This window comes from Labrus bergylta, chromosome 3 (assembly GCF_963930695.1).
Source record: "Labrus bergylta chromosome 3, fLabBer1.1, whole genome shotgun sequence".
Taxonomy (NCBI): domain Eukaryota; kingdom Metazoa; phylum Chordata; class Actinopteri; order Labriformes; family Labridae; genus Labrus; species Labrus bergylta.
Genome location: NC_089197.1, coordinates 34,216,156 through 34,237,582, shown reverse-complemented (window position 1 = coordinate 34,237,582; position 21,427 = coordinate 34,216,156). Strand labels below are relative to the sequence as shown.

Below are 21,427 nucleotides of genomic sequence, written 5' to 3'. Positions count from 1 at the left end.
CTTATTAAATCAGACAAACTTCCAAAAGCAACCCAAATTTGGATGAATGCAGATTGGATGATTTAACCCAGTTCTTATACTGAAAAATTAATTCCTTCTTTCCATTGCATCTTTTAAAGGAGCACTGTTGAAGTGTGTAAGTCGTAGAGGTACAAAATAACGAGGTTACCCAATGTGACCAATTATTTATGACTATGCACCTGAATTCGTGTCACTCATTGACAAACTGTAAGTTTTAATAAAAACAAACAGCCAACACTTAACCCTGAATTGCTCCTGCTGCTTCTGTGGTGGTGTATGAATGGCATTAGTTACTTCTGATGGATGATACTACATAGCGATCATCATTACCATCAGTGTGTGAAAGGGTGGGTGTGACATGTGGTGTAAAAGCGCTTTGAGTAGTCAGAAGACTAGAAAAGCGCTATATAAGCTCAAGTCCATTTACCATTCCATTTAACAGCAGACGGCTCTAAAGGATCCTCAGTGAGCAATGAAGTACAAAATAATTCAGACCAACGAGTATCTCCTCCCTCCTCCACTTAGCTATGTGTTTTTAAATGTTGATTCAGTGATGCAATTCAAATCAGCGTTTGTACAGGGTGTCTGACCTCGGGTGTGACTCATATCTTTATGCTCAGTGAAAAACAGAACACTCATACAATACGATAAAAACTTAAACTGGGAGTCTTCTTCCTCAGAGTCATGCCCAATTCAACATACCTCTGAACTGAAACATGCAGAAATAAATCCAGGGCCTGAATGTGAAATCCCACAGGGTGAAAGCAATCGGATAGGATTCAATCTTGAATTTGGGTTTATAAGAAAAAATAGTTTATGTAATCTGACAAAATCAGATTCTGTCACCTGATACAATTACTGTAGGGCTGCAGGATATATCGTTTCAGCATCGTCATCGCGATGTACGTGTGCGCAATAGTCACACTGCAAGGACATGAGATATGAAGAAGAAAAAAAAAACGTCTGGAGCCGAAAAATATATTTGAGCCTTTCAATTTAAGTTTATGTATCCTGTCTACGCCCATTCACATTACTAATAGATCTAAATGAACATACATTTATATATTTTACAACATTACATGCAATAACTCTCAATAGTTAGAACACCTTCTCAGCACTCTGTCATCTCACCTGCTGTTATCAGGGTCGGGCAGAGCGACGTGCAGCGTGAGTGGTCGAGCGACTGAGAGAGAGGGAGCGGTGAATGTGAGCGGAGAGGAGCAGGGATTTATTCAATCTGACAGTTTGCTTATAGTTAATGTCACATAAGGGGTTATATTTAACACTTACGGGGTTAAAGGCAGCAGCTTCCAGATCTGTGCGTTCAACTTTGTCTTCAATCAGAACGGGCTCTCGGTTTTGTTTTGGAGGTCTAAGTTTCGATCTTCTGATAGCCCATTTTATTGTTTATTTCACGTCCTCCTTCCCACTCCTTACGATTTCACGAGCTGCCATAAAACTTGAAACAGTCGTAGTTTAATGTCGAAGTAATCCGTTTCTTAAAGTTTGCTTGCTTCCTGCAGAAATCGCCCTTTCTCTCTTTCCAAGGCGGATCATCTTCACAAAATGCAATGTGCTTGTTCTAGAAATGTCTCTAAATGAGACATTTCATGTTTGAACATTTAAAGGTCAATGTATGAAGGGTGTTGTGTGGGTTTACTCCGGGAGCTCCGGTTTCTTCCCACCATTAAAAATCTATTTTTTTTCCTCACAGAAATAACAATCAGACAATGATATTAAATAACTGAACTTTACTTTTCATCTGAGTTTGTAATGCATTTAGAAAGTAGACAAAATGTACTAAATCATTAACGTTTGAAACAGAAATATATTTATTTTTTGTTTTCATTTACTTTATATTTCAAAATGTTTCCACCACAAAATGACAATAATGATTATGGAACACATTATTTAAAAATATGTATTTATAACTGAATGATCAAAATGATTGATTCTTTATTAGCTGTTCCCTTCCAAAGCAAAGATCCTAAGCCTCGTCACTGGCTTAAATAATGAATTGCAGCTTCTCCTGTCAGGACGTCGGTATAAAGTACCACCCTGCAAAACAAAAAGGTACCACAACAGCTTTGCCCCAGCAGCCATTAGTGTGATGAACAAGATATAATGCAGAAGCAACACTCTCTTGGAGTATTTTTACTATATTTATTGATCTCTGCACTTTTTATCTTGTCTTTCATTTATCTTGTTTTTACTGATGGCTCATTTCTACTTTGCTTTTACTCACCATATTTTATTGATCGCTGGTAAAATCTATCTCGCTTTTACTTTAGTTGTATAGTCTCAATTGTATCTTGTTTTTATTTGTCTTATTCTTATGATGGGTTACTGTATCTTTGTTTTTTACTGAGGGCTTCTCTCTTTAGTAGACTTCTGAGCACTGTTGTCACTTCATCATGTTTTGTCCTGTGCTGTCGTTTTATGTGTAAAAAGAGGCTGACTCATGCTGCAAACCAAATCTACCTAAGGGTACATAAAGTAACCTTAACCTTAACTGCGGCAAAAGAAGACAAGAGCATGTGCGAGTGCATATACAGCACACAAGAATGGCACAATTGCTTATTTTATATTTAGTCTTGAATGTATATGCATAAGCACCTAGTATGTTTCTAATATATCACATTTGACAATTCAATTGCATGATTTCCGGAGCTTTATTTTGAAAATTAGAAGCTCAGGGGGCGCGGCTTCAGGCCACCAGAGAGAGCATCCCGGGCTACAGACATTCAGTACACTCTTGACAAAAAGGAGACAGATCTGGCATCAAAAAACCCTCTACAATCAAGTTCAATAACAAATGAATAAAGCCAAAAAGACTTCATGCTTGATATCCCCGACAACAAACTATTCTGTTATCTCGTCATCTTTTTGTTGATCATTAAAAAATTAGATTACAGCACGTGGACAATGAACTATATATGAATGTTGTGTAGTGAGATCATGTGTCAGTGATTTTTAAATGTTCTATTTTAATGTTTCTTTTCTTTCCTCTGTCATGATGCTTTTGATGTTGTGTGAAGCACTTTGAATTGCCTTGTTGTTGAAATGTGCTATAGAAATAAACCTGCTTTGCCTTTTGATGACAAAAAGGGTCATTATAAAGAGTTATTCATTAAACGTTACAAGAAGACAACAATGTCCAGTCACCAGAATGATTGTAATGTTGCATAAATAACTGGCTTTATACTCACATATCACAGTGGGATTCTAATCTCATTACTGACCACCGGTGTGTACACTGAGTAATTGCACACTGCAGCGTGTAAATGGATTAACAGATTTTCATCCTGAGCTGCAGTCACAATCTTCTGCTTCCTTCCAGGATGTAAATGTAGTTATCAATTTCCTCCAGAGGAAAATAATCGGATTTACTTCTGAACATGTAAACATATTAGACGAGTTAGCAGGTAAACATGACAGGTGCGTCCTCAGCTTTCATGTGGGTGGTACGGTGTGTATTTAAATATTATTTTACAGTATGGGGATAGAGACTGGAGAGGCAGAGTGTCGCAGACAAAGAGATGCTTTTCCATGAGGAGGCTCAAAGAAAAAAAGACTTCTATGCATCAATCTCATCACAGTTTAACTGGATTCCATGTGTAAATAAACTCATCTGAGCTCCATCAGACTAATTTCCAACTGTTATTTAAATTAAGATTTAAGATATTTCAATCCTGATTATACGAACAACAGCCTCTAGCCATTATCTGTAGAGGCTCACAGGGTTAAGACTCAGTCATTTCTCAGATATTGGATTCTATGCTCTGATCTCTATTCTTTTTTAAGAGCCATAATCATTATTTCAGAAAAACTTTATAATTTAGGCCTTAAAACAGATACAGAAAAAAACTATTTCTTTAATAAATCTTAGCTTCAACAGTAGGAATTTGACACAGCGTCATAGTTTAAACAGTAAACCCAATTCAGAAGAGCCTTAAACCTGAAATTTCTTATGTCCAGCAGGGGGTGACTCCGAGGGCTGCAAAGAAAAGGGCCTGGTTAGCAAAAGGATTGTACAACTTTTGTGCTTACGTCCATCTTTAGAGCAAACGAGTCAAAAAGACACCATCTAATTCACAACACACATGGAAAGGGTTAAATGTTCCCCTTATTGCGCTGCAGTTAGCGTCTCTGTGCACCGGTGCTGTTTGCGCTTATTTAAATGACCAAGTATGCAGTCAGTATGGCCTCTCTCTCTGTGCAAATCAGCCTCATCACAAAAAAAGTGTCTGATTCACAAACATTGGTGCTAACAGCCATGCACAGTTATTGACATGAAAGGGGAAAGTAGGACACAGGGTGTGTCTTAAAGTAATCCAGGAAGGATAATCATAAAAATTGCAGGCAATAGAGCCAAAACACCCTTCTAAACTAACTAATGCCCTGAACAATTAATTAAACCACAGTCAGGTGTGTTTGTGGCTGATTGGCCTTGATGAAAACCAGATGTGGGGAATTTATACTCTTGGACTTCAGTTCTCTGTGCTGACTCATTATTACAATTCATTTAGCAGACGCTTTTATCCAAAGCGACGTACAACACTAATCCACTGCCACATGATCTCACCTTCAGAGGTAGTGAGAGGTTCCCCCTGTGTTGTCTCTTGATGTCTGTTTGTTCAAGAACACAAACTAGTAACTCTCTGTGTATTTGTGTCTGTTGCTATAGACTCTCAGTAAATAATTTGGGTTGCTGGGTAGTTTTGTTGATACACCCCATGCCTTTTGTGTTAAGTGTGAAGGCTTCCCTTGCAGCCTTAATGAAAATTTTAGTGTCGGCTGAGAGTTGGTGGTAACTGCGCTGTAGCATTTATAAGAGATTTTACATGCAAACTTTTCAGGAATCAGGAAAAAAAAATCCTCTTCTGTATGAATTAAAAATACAAATTAAGTAAATACAGTCTGTATATATGACTTTGGCATTACTTTTATTAATCACCATCAGCAGGTTTAACCTTTATCCACATATCGCCAGGACAGTGTTGGAAAATAGTTTTTATCTCTATGAGATTTTCTCTTGGATAAATAAAGGATGTGAGTCCTTGTTTACTACATTTAGAGAGGAAGCTTTGTTTTTAAACTGTGAAACTTGTATCTCATTGTTCAAGTCTGGCCTAATAATAAACTTGAAAAAGTTTCCCCTCACCTCCTGGCTCATCATCTTCATGTGGACAGAACTGACCTCCTTCAGCATGAGAGTGCAGCTCCGTGCAGAGTAAAGGTGCAGACAGCTTCTCTCCACATTCAAACAGAAAACAAGAGCAAACTGCTCGGAGCAGGACAACTTTCTGGATGAGTTTGTGCCTGAATATTATTAGCGCTCTCTGCTTTGGGAATTAAACTTTGAGACGGAGAAGATGGGGAAGCAAATAATGCACACTTTTTGGAGCAATTAGGGGCCGCAATCCATTCCTAGTGAACCAGTTCCCTAGAAGTCTGTGATATAAGGGTCCTCCTTCTCAGTTGATTTATTCCCTCAGTAAACATTTTCCTAATGAGTTTCCGGGCTCAAGTCATCATTGTCTAAAGTATAGTCCCATTAAGAGTAACATAGACCAAACAATGGGGGGATTTGGGGGGAGGGGATACAGTACCACAGCTAGCAGCTAACCATGTTTATTACTGCTGTGAAAATGAACATTGGAGCTCTATGGGGATTCCTTGACTTTTGGAACCAGCTTTAAGTGGACACTTCAGGAACTGCAGGTTTTTTTTGCTGTTCCGCACAGGCTTCATGTCAACATCGGAAATTGTTGCTTGATTGTGACAGCCAAGAAGCATCCAACAGGTGAGGGTAAGGTAGCTACAGTCACTTCTGATATACAGTCTGCCTGTCTCAAACTGTTAGGACTTGTCTCAGACCTTACTTATGTGGTTCTCACTTCAGCCATGTGAGGCAGTACGGCTACTGCACGCTCATAACTATAACTTGTGATAAAATCAAATAAATATATATATATTTTAAAACAATAGCCCACAAGCATAATACTGAATATTAAAGAATTATATGAGCTAATAGGATGATCCTGAACAAACTGGAGAAAGACACATTCTAAACAATAATGTTCCCTCAACAGTGATCAGTGCCAGCCATGGTCCAGAGCCTCAAACACAGCTGACCTTAACAAACTCTGATCTATTATTCAACTAAAGCACAGGTAAATAATGGATCTCTACGTGAGTGATATCCGCTAGTGTTTGGAGGTATTGAGCCAGATGTTTCTTTGGTTTAACCTCATACATAATCATACTGTGAAGGGATTGAGCTCATGTGGGTTGATTTTGAACTGAAGTGTCTGTTACACCCGTTTTACTTATTTTGAAGTCTGTACACATATTTGTCAGCAGCACAGCATGTCTAACAGCAGACACACTGTGAGGAGGATATGTTTGGATAACCACATCAGTGTGTGTTAGACATGTAAGTGTTTAATGTCTGTGTCCACCATTATTTTTCTTTTACTTTCAATTCATACATGTTCTTAAGCACTTTGGGCAGTGTCAGTAATTCTATTACCTTACATTTAGAGTTTCACTTTTTATCATAATTACTGTAAATTCTCTTGGACAGGTTGTATCAAAAACATTTCTGTAAAAGAAAAGACTGATCCAAAAAAGTAAGATATAACAACATTACATTCTGATGGGATATCCTGATTTTTAGGCCTTATTAGCAGTGATTTAGAGTTAAGATATTTAGGATATCCATCCATTAATGCAGCCATCTGTCCATCTGATTGCCATCCATCCTTTCATCCATCCATTCATCCATCCATCCAACCATTCATCCATCCATCCATTCAACCATTCATCCATCTAGCTATCCATCCATTCATCTATCTATCCATCCATCCAACCATTCATCCATCCATCCACTCAACCATCCATCCATCCATCCATCCATCCATCCATCCACCCATCCATCCATTCATCCATCCACCCATCTATTCATCATCTATCCATCCAACCATTCATCCATCCATCCATCTATCCATCATCCAGTCAACCATCCATCCATCTATCCATCCATTCATCCATTTATCCATCAATCATCCATCTATCCATCATCCATCCAACCATTCATCCATCCATCCATCCATCCATCCATCCATCCATCCATCCAACCATTTATCCATCCATCCAGTCAACCATCCATCCATCTATCCATCCATTCATCCATCATCCATTTATCCATCAACCATCCATCTATCCATCATCCACCCAACCATTTATCCATCTATCCATCCATCCAGTCATCCATTTATCCATCCCTCCATCTATCCATCCATCCAACCATCCATCTATCCATCCAACCATTCATCCATTCATCCATTCATCCATTCATCCATCCATCCAACCATATATCCATCAATCCAACGATTCATCCATCCAACGATTCATCCATTTATCCATCCATTCAATTCAATTCAATTTTATTTGTATAGCGTCAACTCATAACAAGTGTTACCTCAAGACACTTTACAAAAAGCAGGTAAAATACCTTACTCATTGTCTGTTAACATTACAAAAGAGCAGGTAAAAGACCTTATTCATTGTTATGTTACAAAAAGCAGGTAAAATACCTTACTCATTGTCTGTTAACATTACAAAAAGCAGGTAAAAGACCTTATTCATTGTTATGTTACAAAAAGCAGGTAAAAGACCTTACTCATTGTTATGTTACAAAAAGCAGGTAAAATACCTTACTCATTGTCTGTTAACATTACAAAAAGCAGGTAAAAGACCTTATTCATTGTTATGTTACAAAAAGCAGGTAAAAGACCTTACTCATTGTTATGTTACAAAAAGCAGGTAAAAGACCTTACTCATTGTTATGTTACAAAAAGCAGGTAAAAGACCTTACTCATTGTTATGTTACAAAAAGCAGGTAAAATACCTTACTCGTTGTTATGTTACAAAAAGCAGGTAAAAGACCTTACTCATTGTTATGTTAGAAAAAGCAGGTAAAAGACCTTACTCATTGTTATGTTAGAAAAAGCAGGTAAAAGACCTTACTCATTGCTATATTACAAAGACCCGGCCTATCCATCATGAGCACTTTAGCAAAGCAGCAAAAGTTACAGTGGTAAGAAAAAATTGCCATCTATTCATCCATCCATCCATCCATCCAACCATTCATCCATCCATCTATTCATCCATCCATCCATCCATCCAACCATTCATCCATCCATCTATTCATCCATCCATCCATTCATCCATCCATCTATTCATCCATCCATCCATCCATCCAACCATTCATCCATCCATCTATTCATCCATCCATCCATCCATCCAACCATTCATCCATTCAGCCATTCATCCATCTATTCATTCATTCATCCATCCAACCATTCATCAATTCAGCCATTCATTCATCTATTCATCCATCCATCCATCCAACCATTCATCCATCCAACCATTCATCAATTCAGCCATTCATTCATCTATTCATCCACCCATCCATCCATTCATACATCCATCCATCCATCTCAAATCTGATGAGTTCAGCTGCTTTACTTACTTTGTACTGGTTATTGTGTGATAACCAGATAATGTAAACATACATTGTTACTTTCATTTGACACCAAAAAAGTTCTACACAAACATGCACCCGCGCACCAAAACTTTTGAAAAACTACTAAACTCACTTACTTTTTCTACACAATGATCCAAAATAAATCTGAATGTAGAAACAAAAAGTCACAAAAATTTCTGAGTGCTGCAGAAGTTATTTCAACTGCACAGTTTTTGAACTCAATTTCATATCTAATACCAATGGTGGATTGGTGTCTGGTCTTGTGGCTATACTCTTAATTGATGCCCCAACTGCTTTTTAATGCTCCTTGTTATAAACAGTGACATGTAATTACACATTTATTACACTATAAATGGGACTCCAGTATTTACACACTGTTGTGTAACTTCTGCTGCTTGAATTCAGGGACTAAGGATCATTATGAAACTAACATTAGCCTCAGAGGAGGAGCGGGTTATACAATCAATACTGGCCCACAGACTTAGCTGAGACAACCACATAATAGGGATGTGCATTTCAAATGAAGTTAGTGATCACAAGGCCCTGGCAAATCTTCTAATAACCCCTCAAATGTGTCTGGGCGTGGCACATAATCACACTCATGCTGCCAATCCTGCTGCACACCTGGGACCCATCCACTCATCAAGCTCCTGCAGTATATATATATATATATATATACACAAGGCTCTTCACACCAGTCTTCGCCTGATTAATCAGTTCACTTTCATGGATCATTACTCATCTGGGATCTCAAGTCTTGTGCCTCACTGACAGCTCCTGCCTTTCACCACAACTCCCAACTAACATTCCCACCTTCTGCTCAACTGTCATTTAAAATGCTTCCTGCAGTGGAAATACACGCGTTCAAGTAAATTCTCTTTTTAGCCAAGGGTATACGGTGAAAGGTGTGCCTGAGAGGAGTAGCTGAATGGAGTGGTGGAGGGGATGTGCAGGGTCCTCTGTGATGCAGACTGCTTTCCTTTTTGCTGCACGGCTGTAACATTCTGAGAGTTGGATTAGTGGTGTTGCCGGTGGTGTTAGCTGCATGTATTGTGATCCCCGTGAGTTGTTTCTTGCATTTTTCAGCGAGAATGTTGTACCAGGACACAATGTTAAATGTGAGGACTGATTCAATGAATGAGTGCTATACTGCTGTTAAGATGTCCTGTCTGGTGTTAAAAAACGTTTCAGCCTCCTCATTAGAAACATACAGTGCTGGCCTTCATGTAGATGCACATGTTAAATGGACTTGACCATGTATAGCTCTTTTCTAGTCTTCTGACTACTTAAAGCACTTTTACACCGCATGTCACCCTTACACATTCACACACTGATGGCAGATGCTGCTCTGTAATGTGTCAGTATAAGATAATGTGTCTTGCCCATGGACACATCGAAATGTGGCTGCAGGAGCTGGGAATAGAACCCCCAACCTTCAGGTTGCAAGACGCTTCACAAACCTTTAAATAAGATAACCAAGAGTACGGTTTAGGCATGCTCTTAAAGGCTTTATATGTGATTTTTTTTGATCCAGTAGATGTCGCCCTTGTGCAGCAGCATGAAACCAAAACAACTCACGCTGCATTGTTGTGTTAGCATGCTAATGCTAGCGATCTTTATTATGCTTGTATCTTCACACTGCATGTAAATTTACCTGAAATGAGCGTGATCTAGAAACACAGTTAAGCAGTGAGTACAGTATGTTATTCTTCTTTTCTCTAGTCCCTCAGTTAAACAACTTTTATACGTGAGGGGAGGAGTCAGCCGGCCGTCCAGGCGATGTAAACAAACTGAAGATAGAACTCTGAAAACATCACAGACAGTGGGACTCGGGTGTTACACCCATTGTAGACAGTCATGACTCACAGAGTTATTTTCAGAGGATGTACTTGATTTATATTATATTTAAGTGTGAAAAATCACATATTAAGCCTTTAATGTAAATCGTCATTTGTTATGAATTGGCACAATACAAATAAAGATTGATTGATTGAATTCTGAATACAACATGAAGCTAGCAGATACCTCTACTGGCTGTTTATTTTCATCCAGCTAAAATAATATGTATATCATGAACCCTTGATGCTGATAGTTATTAACATTTTTGAAACCAAACAGCTGCTTTTTAAGCACCCAGAGACATCCTGTCCTCTTGGCAGACTTTAGTCTCTATAATTTGTCAGGATTAATTCCTCTCTGATTCGCTGCTGTGAACATTTCTCCTGGCCGTGAGAAGAGTCATGTGGGACAAAGAGCCACATGGCCACATCAACACTGCTCTTTTTTTTTACGTTTGAGCCCAGATTTAAGGCTGGAATCTGCTGCTCTGTCCACACAGCTGCGGCACTGGATGAGATCAAAGACCTTTATTATCAAAGATGATTTATCCAAAGAGTTTCTGAGCCTACATGACTTAAAAGACAATAATACATTATATTTGTTGCTTTTTTTACTTCGTTATCTGTATTATTCAACTTAATTTTTTAAAGATTAGTCTTGGATTAATTTATTAAGTTAAAAAGATAAAAGGGGTAGGACTGGATAAGTTATTTAACTTCATCCTACACCCTTTTCGAACATGGACTGGTTAAGGAAAAATAATCGAGCCACTACATAAAGTATGCTTTGATTGCTGTTTGATTTGTTTAATGTATATTTTTATTTTATTTTGAAAACATGTTCAAAATTAAAAATAAATAAAAATGAAAAAAAGTCACGTTTTCATTGATTATAAATTGATCTGTTGGTTATGTCTAGAGTCAAATGAATCATTGTCTGATGAAAAAAATAAAAAAAATCCCAGAGAAAGACTGGAAAACTAAAAAATCCTTATTGTGAAATGTTTTACTGAAATATATTAATCAGATATTAAAGGAAGAATGTGTGACATTTTACACATAAATATAGCAGAAATCAGATATACCCTCATATCTCTGAGTCACGACTGTCTACAATGAGTGAGAAGCGTGAGTCCGGAGAGCTGTGTTGTTGTCAGATCTGTGTTTACATCATGTTTACATTGACATTGTGTAGAAAGCTATTTTAGTCAAGAATTAGAGAAAAGAACATACTCACTGCTTATTTGGATGTCACTTCTGTGTCAATTTATGTACAATATGAAGAACTTGCTTTAGCTAACTAAAGCGTGCTAACATTAGCCTGCTAACTCAACAATGTTGTCCCCATGGGGATCAATAAAGTTTATCTTTATCTTTATCTTTAATGCAGGCCACAGCAAGGACAATTTAAGGTGCTTAATTATGGTGCGTTGTAATTCATAATTCCTTTGAGTGAACGCGAGTGAAGAGAGGTAAGGGGTGATTCGCTGGAGGAGAGTGGAGGCTTCAGTGTGGAGGAGGTATCGCCAAACAGCAGTCTGTTTTGGTTTCATCATGCAAGGGCGACATCTTCTGGATCAAAAAAGTCACGCGTTCTACCTTTAAGATTTATTTCAATAAACAACCTAATTAATCGAGTTTACTTTCAGCTCTCCCAGAGATCCTTCTTTGAAAACTCAGTTAGAAAATAAGAGTCACTGATATCAAGGTCATTCACTGAAACTGCCAGACTCCAAATAGAACATCTTCACAGCATGACATAATGTTTGATGTGCACTTCAAGAACCATCATAGCATGGGATTATTTATTTCTGACATTCATCGGATCACCGTTAACGTGTTAACGACGGGAGCCTTACTGTACATGGTTATAATGATTTTATATGGTAATTAAATTGTTGTGATAAAATACATAAATTTGTCTGTAACACACACTTTCCTGTCGTACTCAACTAACTTTCCAAATCTTTCACATGTTTTGTTACAGGGTACTGCATTGTTATTGTGACATCACTTTACATATATGAACCTATGGAGGAGTTTATCCATATCCCTCACTCCTATTATCTATCTTAAACATTGGTTCAGTTAATGAAGACAGGTGATTTCTCACACACATCACATACCCTAAACTTAAACAATCTAAAGACTGCATTCACAAATAAATTTATAATTTGTTTCCAAAAGCAGATAAAAGCTGTGTGAAAAAAACTAAGCACACAACGGATCAGTAGTGTTGAATTTAAGGTATATGACAAACCAAATGTAATTTCTGTGTTCATATCATCACCTGGGTAAATCTCCCTCCTCCTCTAGGAACTTTGTCTTGATGAACTTTCCTGCTGCTTCCAGTTTGAGGTTGAGCTGTTAGCAAGGATACAGCTTACTACAGCGTTGAGAACCCCGACAAAAATACATTTAACTGTTTTAACTGACTGATTGATTTGGGGTGGCAGTAGCTCAGTCTGTAGGGACTTGGATTGGGAACCGAAGGGTCGCCAGTACAAGTCCCGTCCCGAATGGGTGGGTGTAACAGTACAGTTGAGTAGTCGGAAGATTAGAAAAGAGCTATATAAGTATAAGTCCATTTACCATTTCTTTCGCTGGTGAATGCGATGCATGACTCTACATCTTGAAAAATGGCTGTGTGTGAATGTGAGATCAATCCTGTAAAGTCTTGTCTAAACATAGACATTTAACCACTGATTCAATTAGTCATTGAGAAAATGTTCACTTTTGTACCAGATTTGAACATCTCTTCAATGGTGGCCCAATTTTTAAAACGTCTTTTCAGCAGTTTCATTGCTTGAATATCAAAGGATGGATAGAATATTTACGCTATGATGCGTCGATGCATCGATTATTGCAACTCTCTACTGGCAGATCTTCCTACATGCACTATCAAACCCCTGCAAATGATACAAAATGCAGCAGCACGACTGGTCTTCAACCTTCCTAAAAGGACACATGTTACTCCGCTGTTCATCTCCTTACATTGGCTCCCAGTTACTGCTTGCATCAAATTTAAAACTCTGCTGCTCTCTTACAAAACAGACACAAAAACGTCTCCTCCTTACTTTAACTCTCTGATCTAGGTCTACACTCCCTCCCACCCATTACACTCTGCCAATGAAAGGCATCTGATCCAACCTTCACAGCAGGGTCCAAAGTCTCTGACTAGACTCTTCTCCTCTGTCGCCCCCCGGTGGTGGAATGAACTTCCAAACTCCATTGGATCTGCAGAGTCCCTCTGCACCTTTAAGAAAAGCTAAAGACCCAGCTCTTTCATGAATACCTACTAACTTAATGATGATGGTCTCCATATTATTGATGATGATGATGATGGTAATGATGATGGTTTTTGTTTGATAACGATGACTTATAAGATGGTTTCTATACTGATTAGAGCTCTCAAGAACTGCCGTCAATGTTGTGCTTTGCCTCTGGTCACTTCCTGTCAGCAACAGTGTGTCCAATCAGACTCAAAGCTGATCGTTTGCTCTTACTGACATTGTTCCCTTTTATTTTCTAGATCCTTGCTTGTGTTGTACTTACTCTCTGATGTACGTTGCTTTGGATAAAAGCGTCTGCTAAGTGAATTGTAGAATTGTAGAATGATGCAGATTCATGAATTCAGAATAAACAAACACAGTTCTAAAAGTTTTAAAATATTAAAAGTTCAACTCACAAAGAATAAGCGAATGATTCACGCAGCGTGAATATCCAGGTCATCATGGGTTTGCGATGATTTTGCATATTTTTGTAAGTTATTGTGTCACATAAAATCTCTTTGCTTTATGAAGCACCTTAAGGGTCGTTGACTGAGACTCTGTTTTTACACCTTGCATTAACATTCATCCTGGGTCATCGTGAACGCAGATCAGAGCAGTCAGGTCACATGATACGGAGGTGGTCTGAGACGCTTTGAGAACTCCCATGATTCCCCGTACAGGTACAACATTTTTAATCCTGGTTCAAGCTACAATTATGTTTTAATAGAAGAATATTTTTTGTCTTCCCTGTAAAATTGTCAACAAGAAAATACTGGCAAGCCTGTTTCTGCAACATAATATTTGTATATAATATTATTATTATTATTATTATAACGTAATAATAATTTATAAATATATTTTTTTTAATTGAAAGTGAAAGAAATCTGTGTCCGTACCTCTTTGGCCTTCCTGTGTCTGTCCTTGCCGTCTCTGTCTCTGTCCATGTCGTTGCCCTCGTCTTCAGGATGGCAGGAGTATGATACTGTCCTCCAATCCCGAGGAGAGTTGGTAATGCTGGCGATCTTCGACTCGGTGGCGCCGCTCTCCTCGTTGAGCGAGCGGGACGACCTCCTGGTGAACATGCTCTTCTTCAGAGCTTTTGTCCTCAGGCTGTCGTTGTTACTCCCGTCAGAGCAGCACCGCTCCCCCGGGGGGCCGCTGTCCATTTTGCCATCATGTCCCGTGGTGTGGCACTGGAAAACGTGCGGGGACAGGTTGGCGTTTGGATGCGGTAGAGGCTGCAGCTTGTTCTGGTCGGCAGCGGATCCAGACGCAGAGGCCGAATCGGCATGCCTCCCATTGGCCTCCGGCTCCTGGATCTTCTCGTCCAGCCTGTTGAGTTTGGAGAGCACCTGGGAGATCTCGCCGCGGACACCCGACAGAGACTCCAGCTTCTTCTCAATCTCGCCGATCCTCATCACGAGCTTGCAAACGCTCGATTTGAGCTCGTCATCCGTGTTTTCCAGCGAGTTGAAGAGGCGGTCCAGCTTGGACTTGGCTAGTTTGACCGTGTTGCGTTCGGGGGAGCTGTCACCCTCAGACTTGAGCGTGACCTGAGAGAGAGATCCGTTGCTGTTGTAGCACGAGGGCTGGATGACGCCCAGAGAGTCACAAACGCTCATATCGTCCAGAAAACGAAAGATATCGCTGATGTCATCACTGACGAGCTCCGAGTCCTCGTCGGAGTGTTTGAAGGCCTGTCTCTCCGGCCTGTAATCCTTCACCTTCTTCTGCTCGGCCAGCTCCGTTTGAGTCCCCACGCTAGACGAGCTGTCCCCTCCCTGGAAGGAGTGACTCTTCACATTTTTGTCTCGAAACCTTTTAGCTACTTCTCTTTTGTCCAAACCCGCGGGCCCGCTGGACATCAGAGCAACATCCTTGGTTTTTAATCCGTTAGTTTTCTTGGCAAATCCAGACGGAGACGCGACCACCTTGTCCTTCGGGCTCTGGAAAAGCTTCTCGTCGGTGCTGATGATGCTGATATTGTGATGGAGGTTTTCTTTGAGAGGTTTTCCGTTCATGATGAACGACCTCTCAAAGTCCGGCGGCCCCTCCTCCGCGTTCAGACTGAGACTTTTCACCGGCCACGATGGCTGCCTCCCCGCTGCTTTGTGACCGTGCTTCCTGTTGCTGACGCTCTCGGAGACCGTCGTCGGGCCAAAGTACGTGGAGGCCTGCAGGTCGTCCAGGCTCTCGTGCTTCACCCGCTGCCTGTCCTGAAGAGGGGAGTTCAGCGTGGGCTCAAAGTAGGGGTTACTATAGGGCAGTTCGAAGCTGTGGTTGAAGAAGGTGGCGGGCTTGTGCAGCTCCTTCCGGTGGTAGGCAGACGCTGCCTCACCGCTCTGCTTGCACTCAGCTTTGATGAGCTGCAACACAAACACATAGAGCTGGCTTTAAAATACATGTACAAAACAGAGACAACACACTGAAGGTGGACTTTTTCTAGTAACAAATGGAGAATAAAAAATATAAAACCAAAATGCTAATTGATACTGAACAGAGCAAAATAATTCTGTAAATAAGTCTGAATATTTTAAGGACAATCAGTCAAGTTGTATTATTAATAATAATAATAATAATAATAATAATAATAATAATAATAATAATAATGATAATAATAGACTTTTTTTGGCATGGACATCACAGATACATTGGACGAACCAGATGCATTGTTTAAGTGTTTTAGCAAGCATGCTAGTTCTCAACACCGGTCCACATGAGGCTTTAGAAAGGAAAACAATTCAGATAGGGAGAAAAGTGATAAAACAGAGAAAACAATAAGGAGACAATAAATAAATAGACATAAACCGTAGAGCAAAGGCAGCATGATCAAACAATTAACCAGTCAGAAGCTATTCATGTGAGCACTGTTGTTTTGATTTTAGCCATTGTTTGAGTCCTCTGTTAAAAGCATTCCTGTTGCTCTCTAGTTTTATGCCAGTGGGCAGAGAGCTCCAAAGTTTTGTCCCCTTTGCAGAGAAAGCAGACTGGCCAAAAGATGTCTTGTACACCGCTGATAGAGACTCGTTTGACTGCCCTACGAGAGCTCTGACGCCTAATGGCTAATTCAGATAACAGTGGTGACACATGATTATTTACACATTTAAAAAACAGTTTAAGATTATTAAAAATCATAAAATTGTCAAAATTGTAATACAAAGGGGGGGGGGGGAGTAATTTTTAGATAACACTCAACATAAATAATTAGTTTCAGAAAACTAGAACAGCACAGAGAAGCCCTGCAAGGAAAATTATATATATATATATATATATATATATATATATATATATATATATATATATATTATTTATTTATTTAACCTGTTCTTGCTCATCACACTGCAGGAGATTAGATGATCAAAACTCATTTTTTCTCACATGGCACTCTGGGATGTGTCCACCATCTCCTGTGTTCTGTACATAACAAACAGACCTTAAGCGAGTAAGAGCTCTATATTTATCCGACACTGTGAGAGTGTCTGCATCATTTATACATAAAATGCAGGTCAGGGGGATGATGAAACCTGAAATCAACCATACATAAATTGTTTCCGCGGTGCACCAGCTGCCGCTACCTTTTTATAGGTGATGAACGACATGAGAGGGGAAATGAAATAGTTCCCTTTTTTCTTCAGCAGTGTAAAGTAAAATGGAGTATATTTTCTCTGGTAGAGTAGTAGTACTGGACTCGTGTTTCTGTGTACTTCACTTAACAACATATCGGTGGTTGTGGCTCAGTGGTAGAGTCAGTAATCTCTCAACCAAAAGGTCAGGGGTTCGAATCCTAACTCCTTTCCGATCTGTCCTTGGGCAAGTTGCTCCTGCTGCTTGTTGGCGGCATGTGAATGGGTATGAATTAGGGCTGGGCAATATATCAAGTTTTTAAGATATATCGATATATTTTCAAACAAGATATAGGGTAAAACAACATGGTTAATATGGATATAGTTTACGTTGCATTAAAATAACGTTACAGAGGTGCCAGTTCACCTTTTTCTCTGATGATGACTGACTGTCTGTCCCTCTTCACCCTGCTCCTCCTCTCTCTCTCTTTTACTGTATTTAAGGAACATTTCTATTTTAAAATATTACTTTTTAAATTCACAAACAGGTAGTTTATTTTATGTGTTTTCACTGTTAATAAAATACATATTGATATATATCGAGTATCGCCATTCAGCTAAACAATATCGAGATATGAGTTTTGGTCCATATCGCCCAGCCCTAGTATGAATGATATTAGTTAAAACTGACGGACACTTTACAGAGCAGCCTCTGCCATCAGTGTTAAAATGGGTGTGAATGGGTAGGTGTAGAAATGCGCGATACAAGCTCAAGTCAATTCAGCATTCACCATAACATATCAGAGAAGTACTGTGTAAATGTGGCTTCTTCTTTGTTTACTTCAGATAAACCTTTATCACATATGCACTCCTGAAAATGTCTAAAAATAGAATTTGTTTCCATGTATAATCTGACTAAATTGGAAAATTGAACACACTTTTCTTTTACAGGAGGACAGGAGGGGAAGGGGTCTCAGGAGGAAGGAAACAACATTAAAAGGACACCGCAGTAATCAACGTGTGATGTTTACACCAGGATAGTGATGTACCACTAGTCCACCGCTTTGATGATAACTACTCTTCATATCAATGCTAGGTGTAATTGGACGTATTCACTGTAGCGACTTAAGAGTGGAGGAGAACATGAGCAGAGGAGAGTATGAAGCAGCTTCATTACATGCATGACTATAGAAGCTGTCGCAGGATATTAAAGTCATCATTCTGATTACTTGCTTGCAAATATATTTTTACTGAATATTTCCTGCTTTTCTTACTTGAGCCGGTATCAAACTTTCATGTTCAGAGTTAAAAAAAATGGCTCTAAAATGCTGTTAGTAATTATTACCTGGAAATGTTCTCCATGGACATCATAGATTTTCAGCTGAGGGTTTACAGACACATAAACACAAGCAAAGAAACAAATCCGAACACATCCTGAAACCCAAACACAACTTGGAAACGCTAACATGAACACGCACACACTCGCACGCACACGCACGCACACGCACGCACGCACGCGCACACACACACACACACACACACACACACACACACACACACACACACACACACACACACACACACACACAGGAATAATGTAAAGAATGACCTGTGGGGAGAAGGCCAGCTGGTTGTGGAAGCCCTCTTTAAAAACATTTCTCTTCTGCACACAGGGGTGGAGGGAGAATGGCGGCAGGGACTCCTGGTCCATGTTGGACTCGCTGTCTACATCCATGGGGAAGTAGGTGCTCTGCATCTCACAGGGGGGCGAGGGGGGGCTACCGCTGGAGTACTGGGGCAGGTGCTGCAGCTTGTCCAATGAGGCAGCCCTGCTGACACCCAGCAGGAAGTTTGGGTTCGAGGAGCGTACAAACTGCTGGTGGCTGCTGGACGGTTTTGAGCAAGGAGAGGCACTCTGGGTCCCGGGGCGCTGCTGGGGGCAGTGGGGGTGGTGGTGTCGATGGTGCCCCTCTCGGGGGTCTGTGTGATCATAACTGGCCCCCCTGTCACAGTCCTGAAACTTAAAGGCGTCCTGCTCAGGCCGGCACAGCTCTAGAGACTGGTTCTTGTGGATCTTGGCTCGGTGCACAGCTGGGATCTTGTCTTTGGCCAGACCCCCGTTCATCTGGATCAGGTTGAACATAGTGACAATGTCCGCCGCCACCATCAGCTTCTTGGACTGCGGGTCATCCATGGAGCAACGCATCTTGTCCCTGAAGAGTGTGGCGGGGAAGGCGGGGTCCAGGCATGCTGTATAGAAGAGCAGGCTGCGGAGCTTTGTCAGGTGCACCAGGTCAAAGCGGGCACACAGCGACTTGCACAGGTCCTGGTAGGACATGGTGCTGTGCTTGGTGTCCAGCTCTTCCAGGATCCGGACCAGGAACAGAGAGTAGTCTGGGAGGGGGTCCATGGCTGTGTGTGTGTGTGTTGTACAGGCCTACAGAGACAGGTAGAGAGAGTGTGTCACCTGAATCATTCCTTTAAATGCTCAGTCACTGTCAGAAGTCACAAACATTAAGACTGCTTCTGTTTGTCTGACTATCTGTCTGTCTGATTCGGATTTTTTTGTAAGTCTGATTAATCGATGACAGACCTGGAGTCCAGGCGCATGCACACAGCTCAGTAGCTGCAGCCTCTCTCAGGGAAGGACGCGCGCACGCAGATCTCAGGCTGATTCAGGTTCAATCTGCATACCGACACTCATTGTGAGCTCTGGTGCACAGAGCGCAGATTTATCCGGTGCAATCGGTGCAGCTCCGCAAGCCTCTGCTCATCCTTTAGAGCGCGAACAAAAAGAAGACTCACTCGAAGGATTCATCTGATCCAGGACCCGGAGCGAACAGCATCAACGCTGAGCTTCACACATACCAACTTTGCGCCCCCCTCCCCCGCTCCCCAATTAACCGAAGGATGCAAAAATAACACGCATAATGTACATCTTAACGTGGACGCGCACAGGTTAGAGCTGGTAAAAAAACAGAGAAGCTGTGACAGGTATCAGAGCCGGATCAGTAGTCCCGATGTGTGGCACCTCTCCATCGTCCCACCGGACTCCCCCCCCCCACCGATCATAGCTGTGCTGCTGCTCACGGTGAGGAGCTGTCCGAAGATTGTTGTGCTGAATGTGGAGTCAAATTACCAACACTACACACCTTCTCTACTGTTTCCACTTTCAGAATAAAAGCATCAGCTGGGCGTTCCTTAAATCAAGAGACAGCCCCTTTCCAGTATGATCCCTTATGTATTATTTTATTGGATTTTTATTTCTGGTTCAATAACACTATAACAGAGTCTCGATTTTGTACATGGGCATTCTTTCTATTTTATTTAACTTTTTTTATTAGGGTTATTTCCATTGAGATGAAGAAATGTATTTTACAAAGGGAGTCTTGGTCAAGTCAGCTAAAGTTTCCCACAAAGTACAAACAATATACAACAAGATAGAGAACTTACATCAGGCAACTAAATTAGCAATGGTCAGCAATAAAACTTGTGTACACTGGTCAAATGATTCTTTGTCCCAGTTTCAAAATCTTCTTAATAGGTCTGGGAAATATGATTAAAATTGTTACCACGATAAATATCATGTCATTATATCTTTCAAATGTAAAGGCTGATTAAGAGCAGCTCTAAAACTTTTGGCTTTACTTGAGGTGAGATATTGCACTGTCCATTCTTTATACAGTCTAATGTCAGAGTTTCCAAGAGAAAATTAATAATCATAATACATGTATTTATATCAACTTATATCATTTATATCAAATGTTGAACAAAGTAATTGAAAAAGAAAATCACAATTCAGTTTCCTTATTGCAGAACAGAAACTAAGCATCAATACATTCTCTAAATCTTTAACACAGGTCTGTTTTCACACTGTCACATTATTTATTGTAAATATTCCAAACCAAGTTTCATTTAATATTTTCTTATTTTGCATCTGGGAGGAGAAGTTTTTGGTAACGTCTGACTAGATCCTTATAAATGATCTTTTTTATGTGAAACACACAATAATATTTCAATAACTTCAAAGATTAAAAGACATGGCCTTAAAGTTAATTCATGAGTTCTGTGAGGTAAAATCACTATCACTGTATCAATGTAGTCCGGGGTTTTTTGTGAGTGATGCAACAGTTTTAAAATCAATCTCTGTAGGGATCTCTTCTGTTATGTTGTCAGACA

At 40.1% G+C, this 21,427-nt stretch overlaps 1 protein-coding gene across 1 annotated transcript in view; it reads right to left on the bottom strand.

Annotated features, from left to right (window-relative positions):
- The window catches only part of minar1 (membrane integral NOTCH2 associated receptor 1), a 43,030-nt gene extending 22,357 nt beyond the window's left edge, over window positions 1-20,673 (bottom strand). The window contains exons 1-2 of the mRNA XM_020631547.3: window positions 18,858-20,673; window positions 14,582-16,051 (exon numbers count right to left, since the gene is read on the bottom strand). Of these exons, the coding sequence (XP_020487203.1) occupies window positions 14,582-16,051; window positions 18,858-19,658 (2,271 nt within the window). The 5' untranslated portion in view covers window positions 19,659-20,673. The remainder of the gene's footprint in view (window positions 1-14,581; window positions 16,052-18,857) is intronic.
- Between the last annotated feature and the right edge of the window lie 754 nt (window positions 20,674-21,427).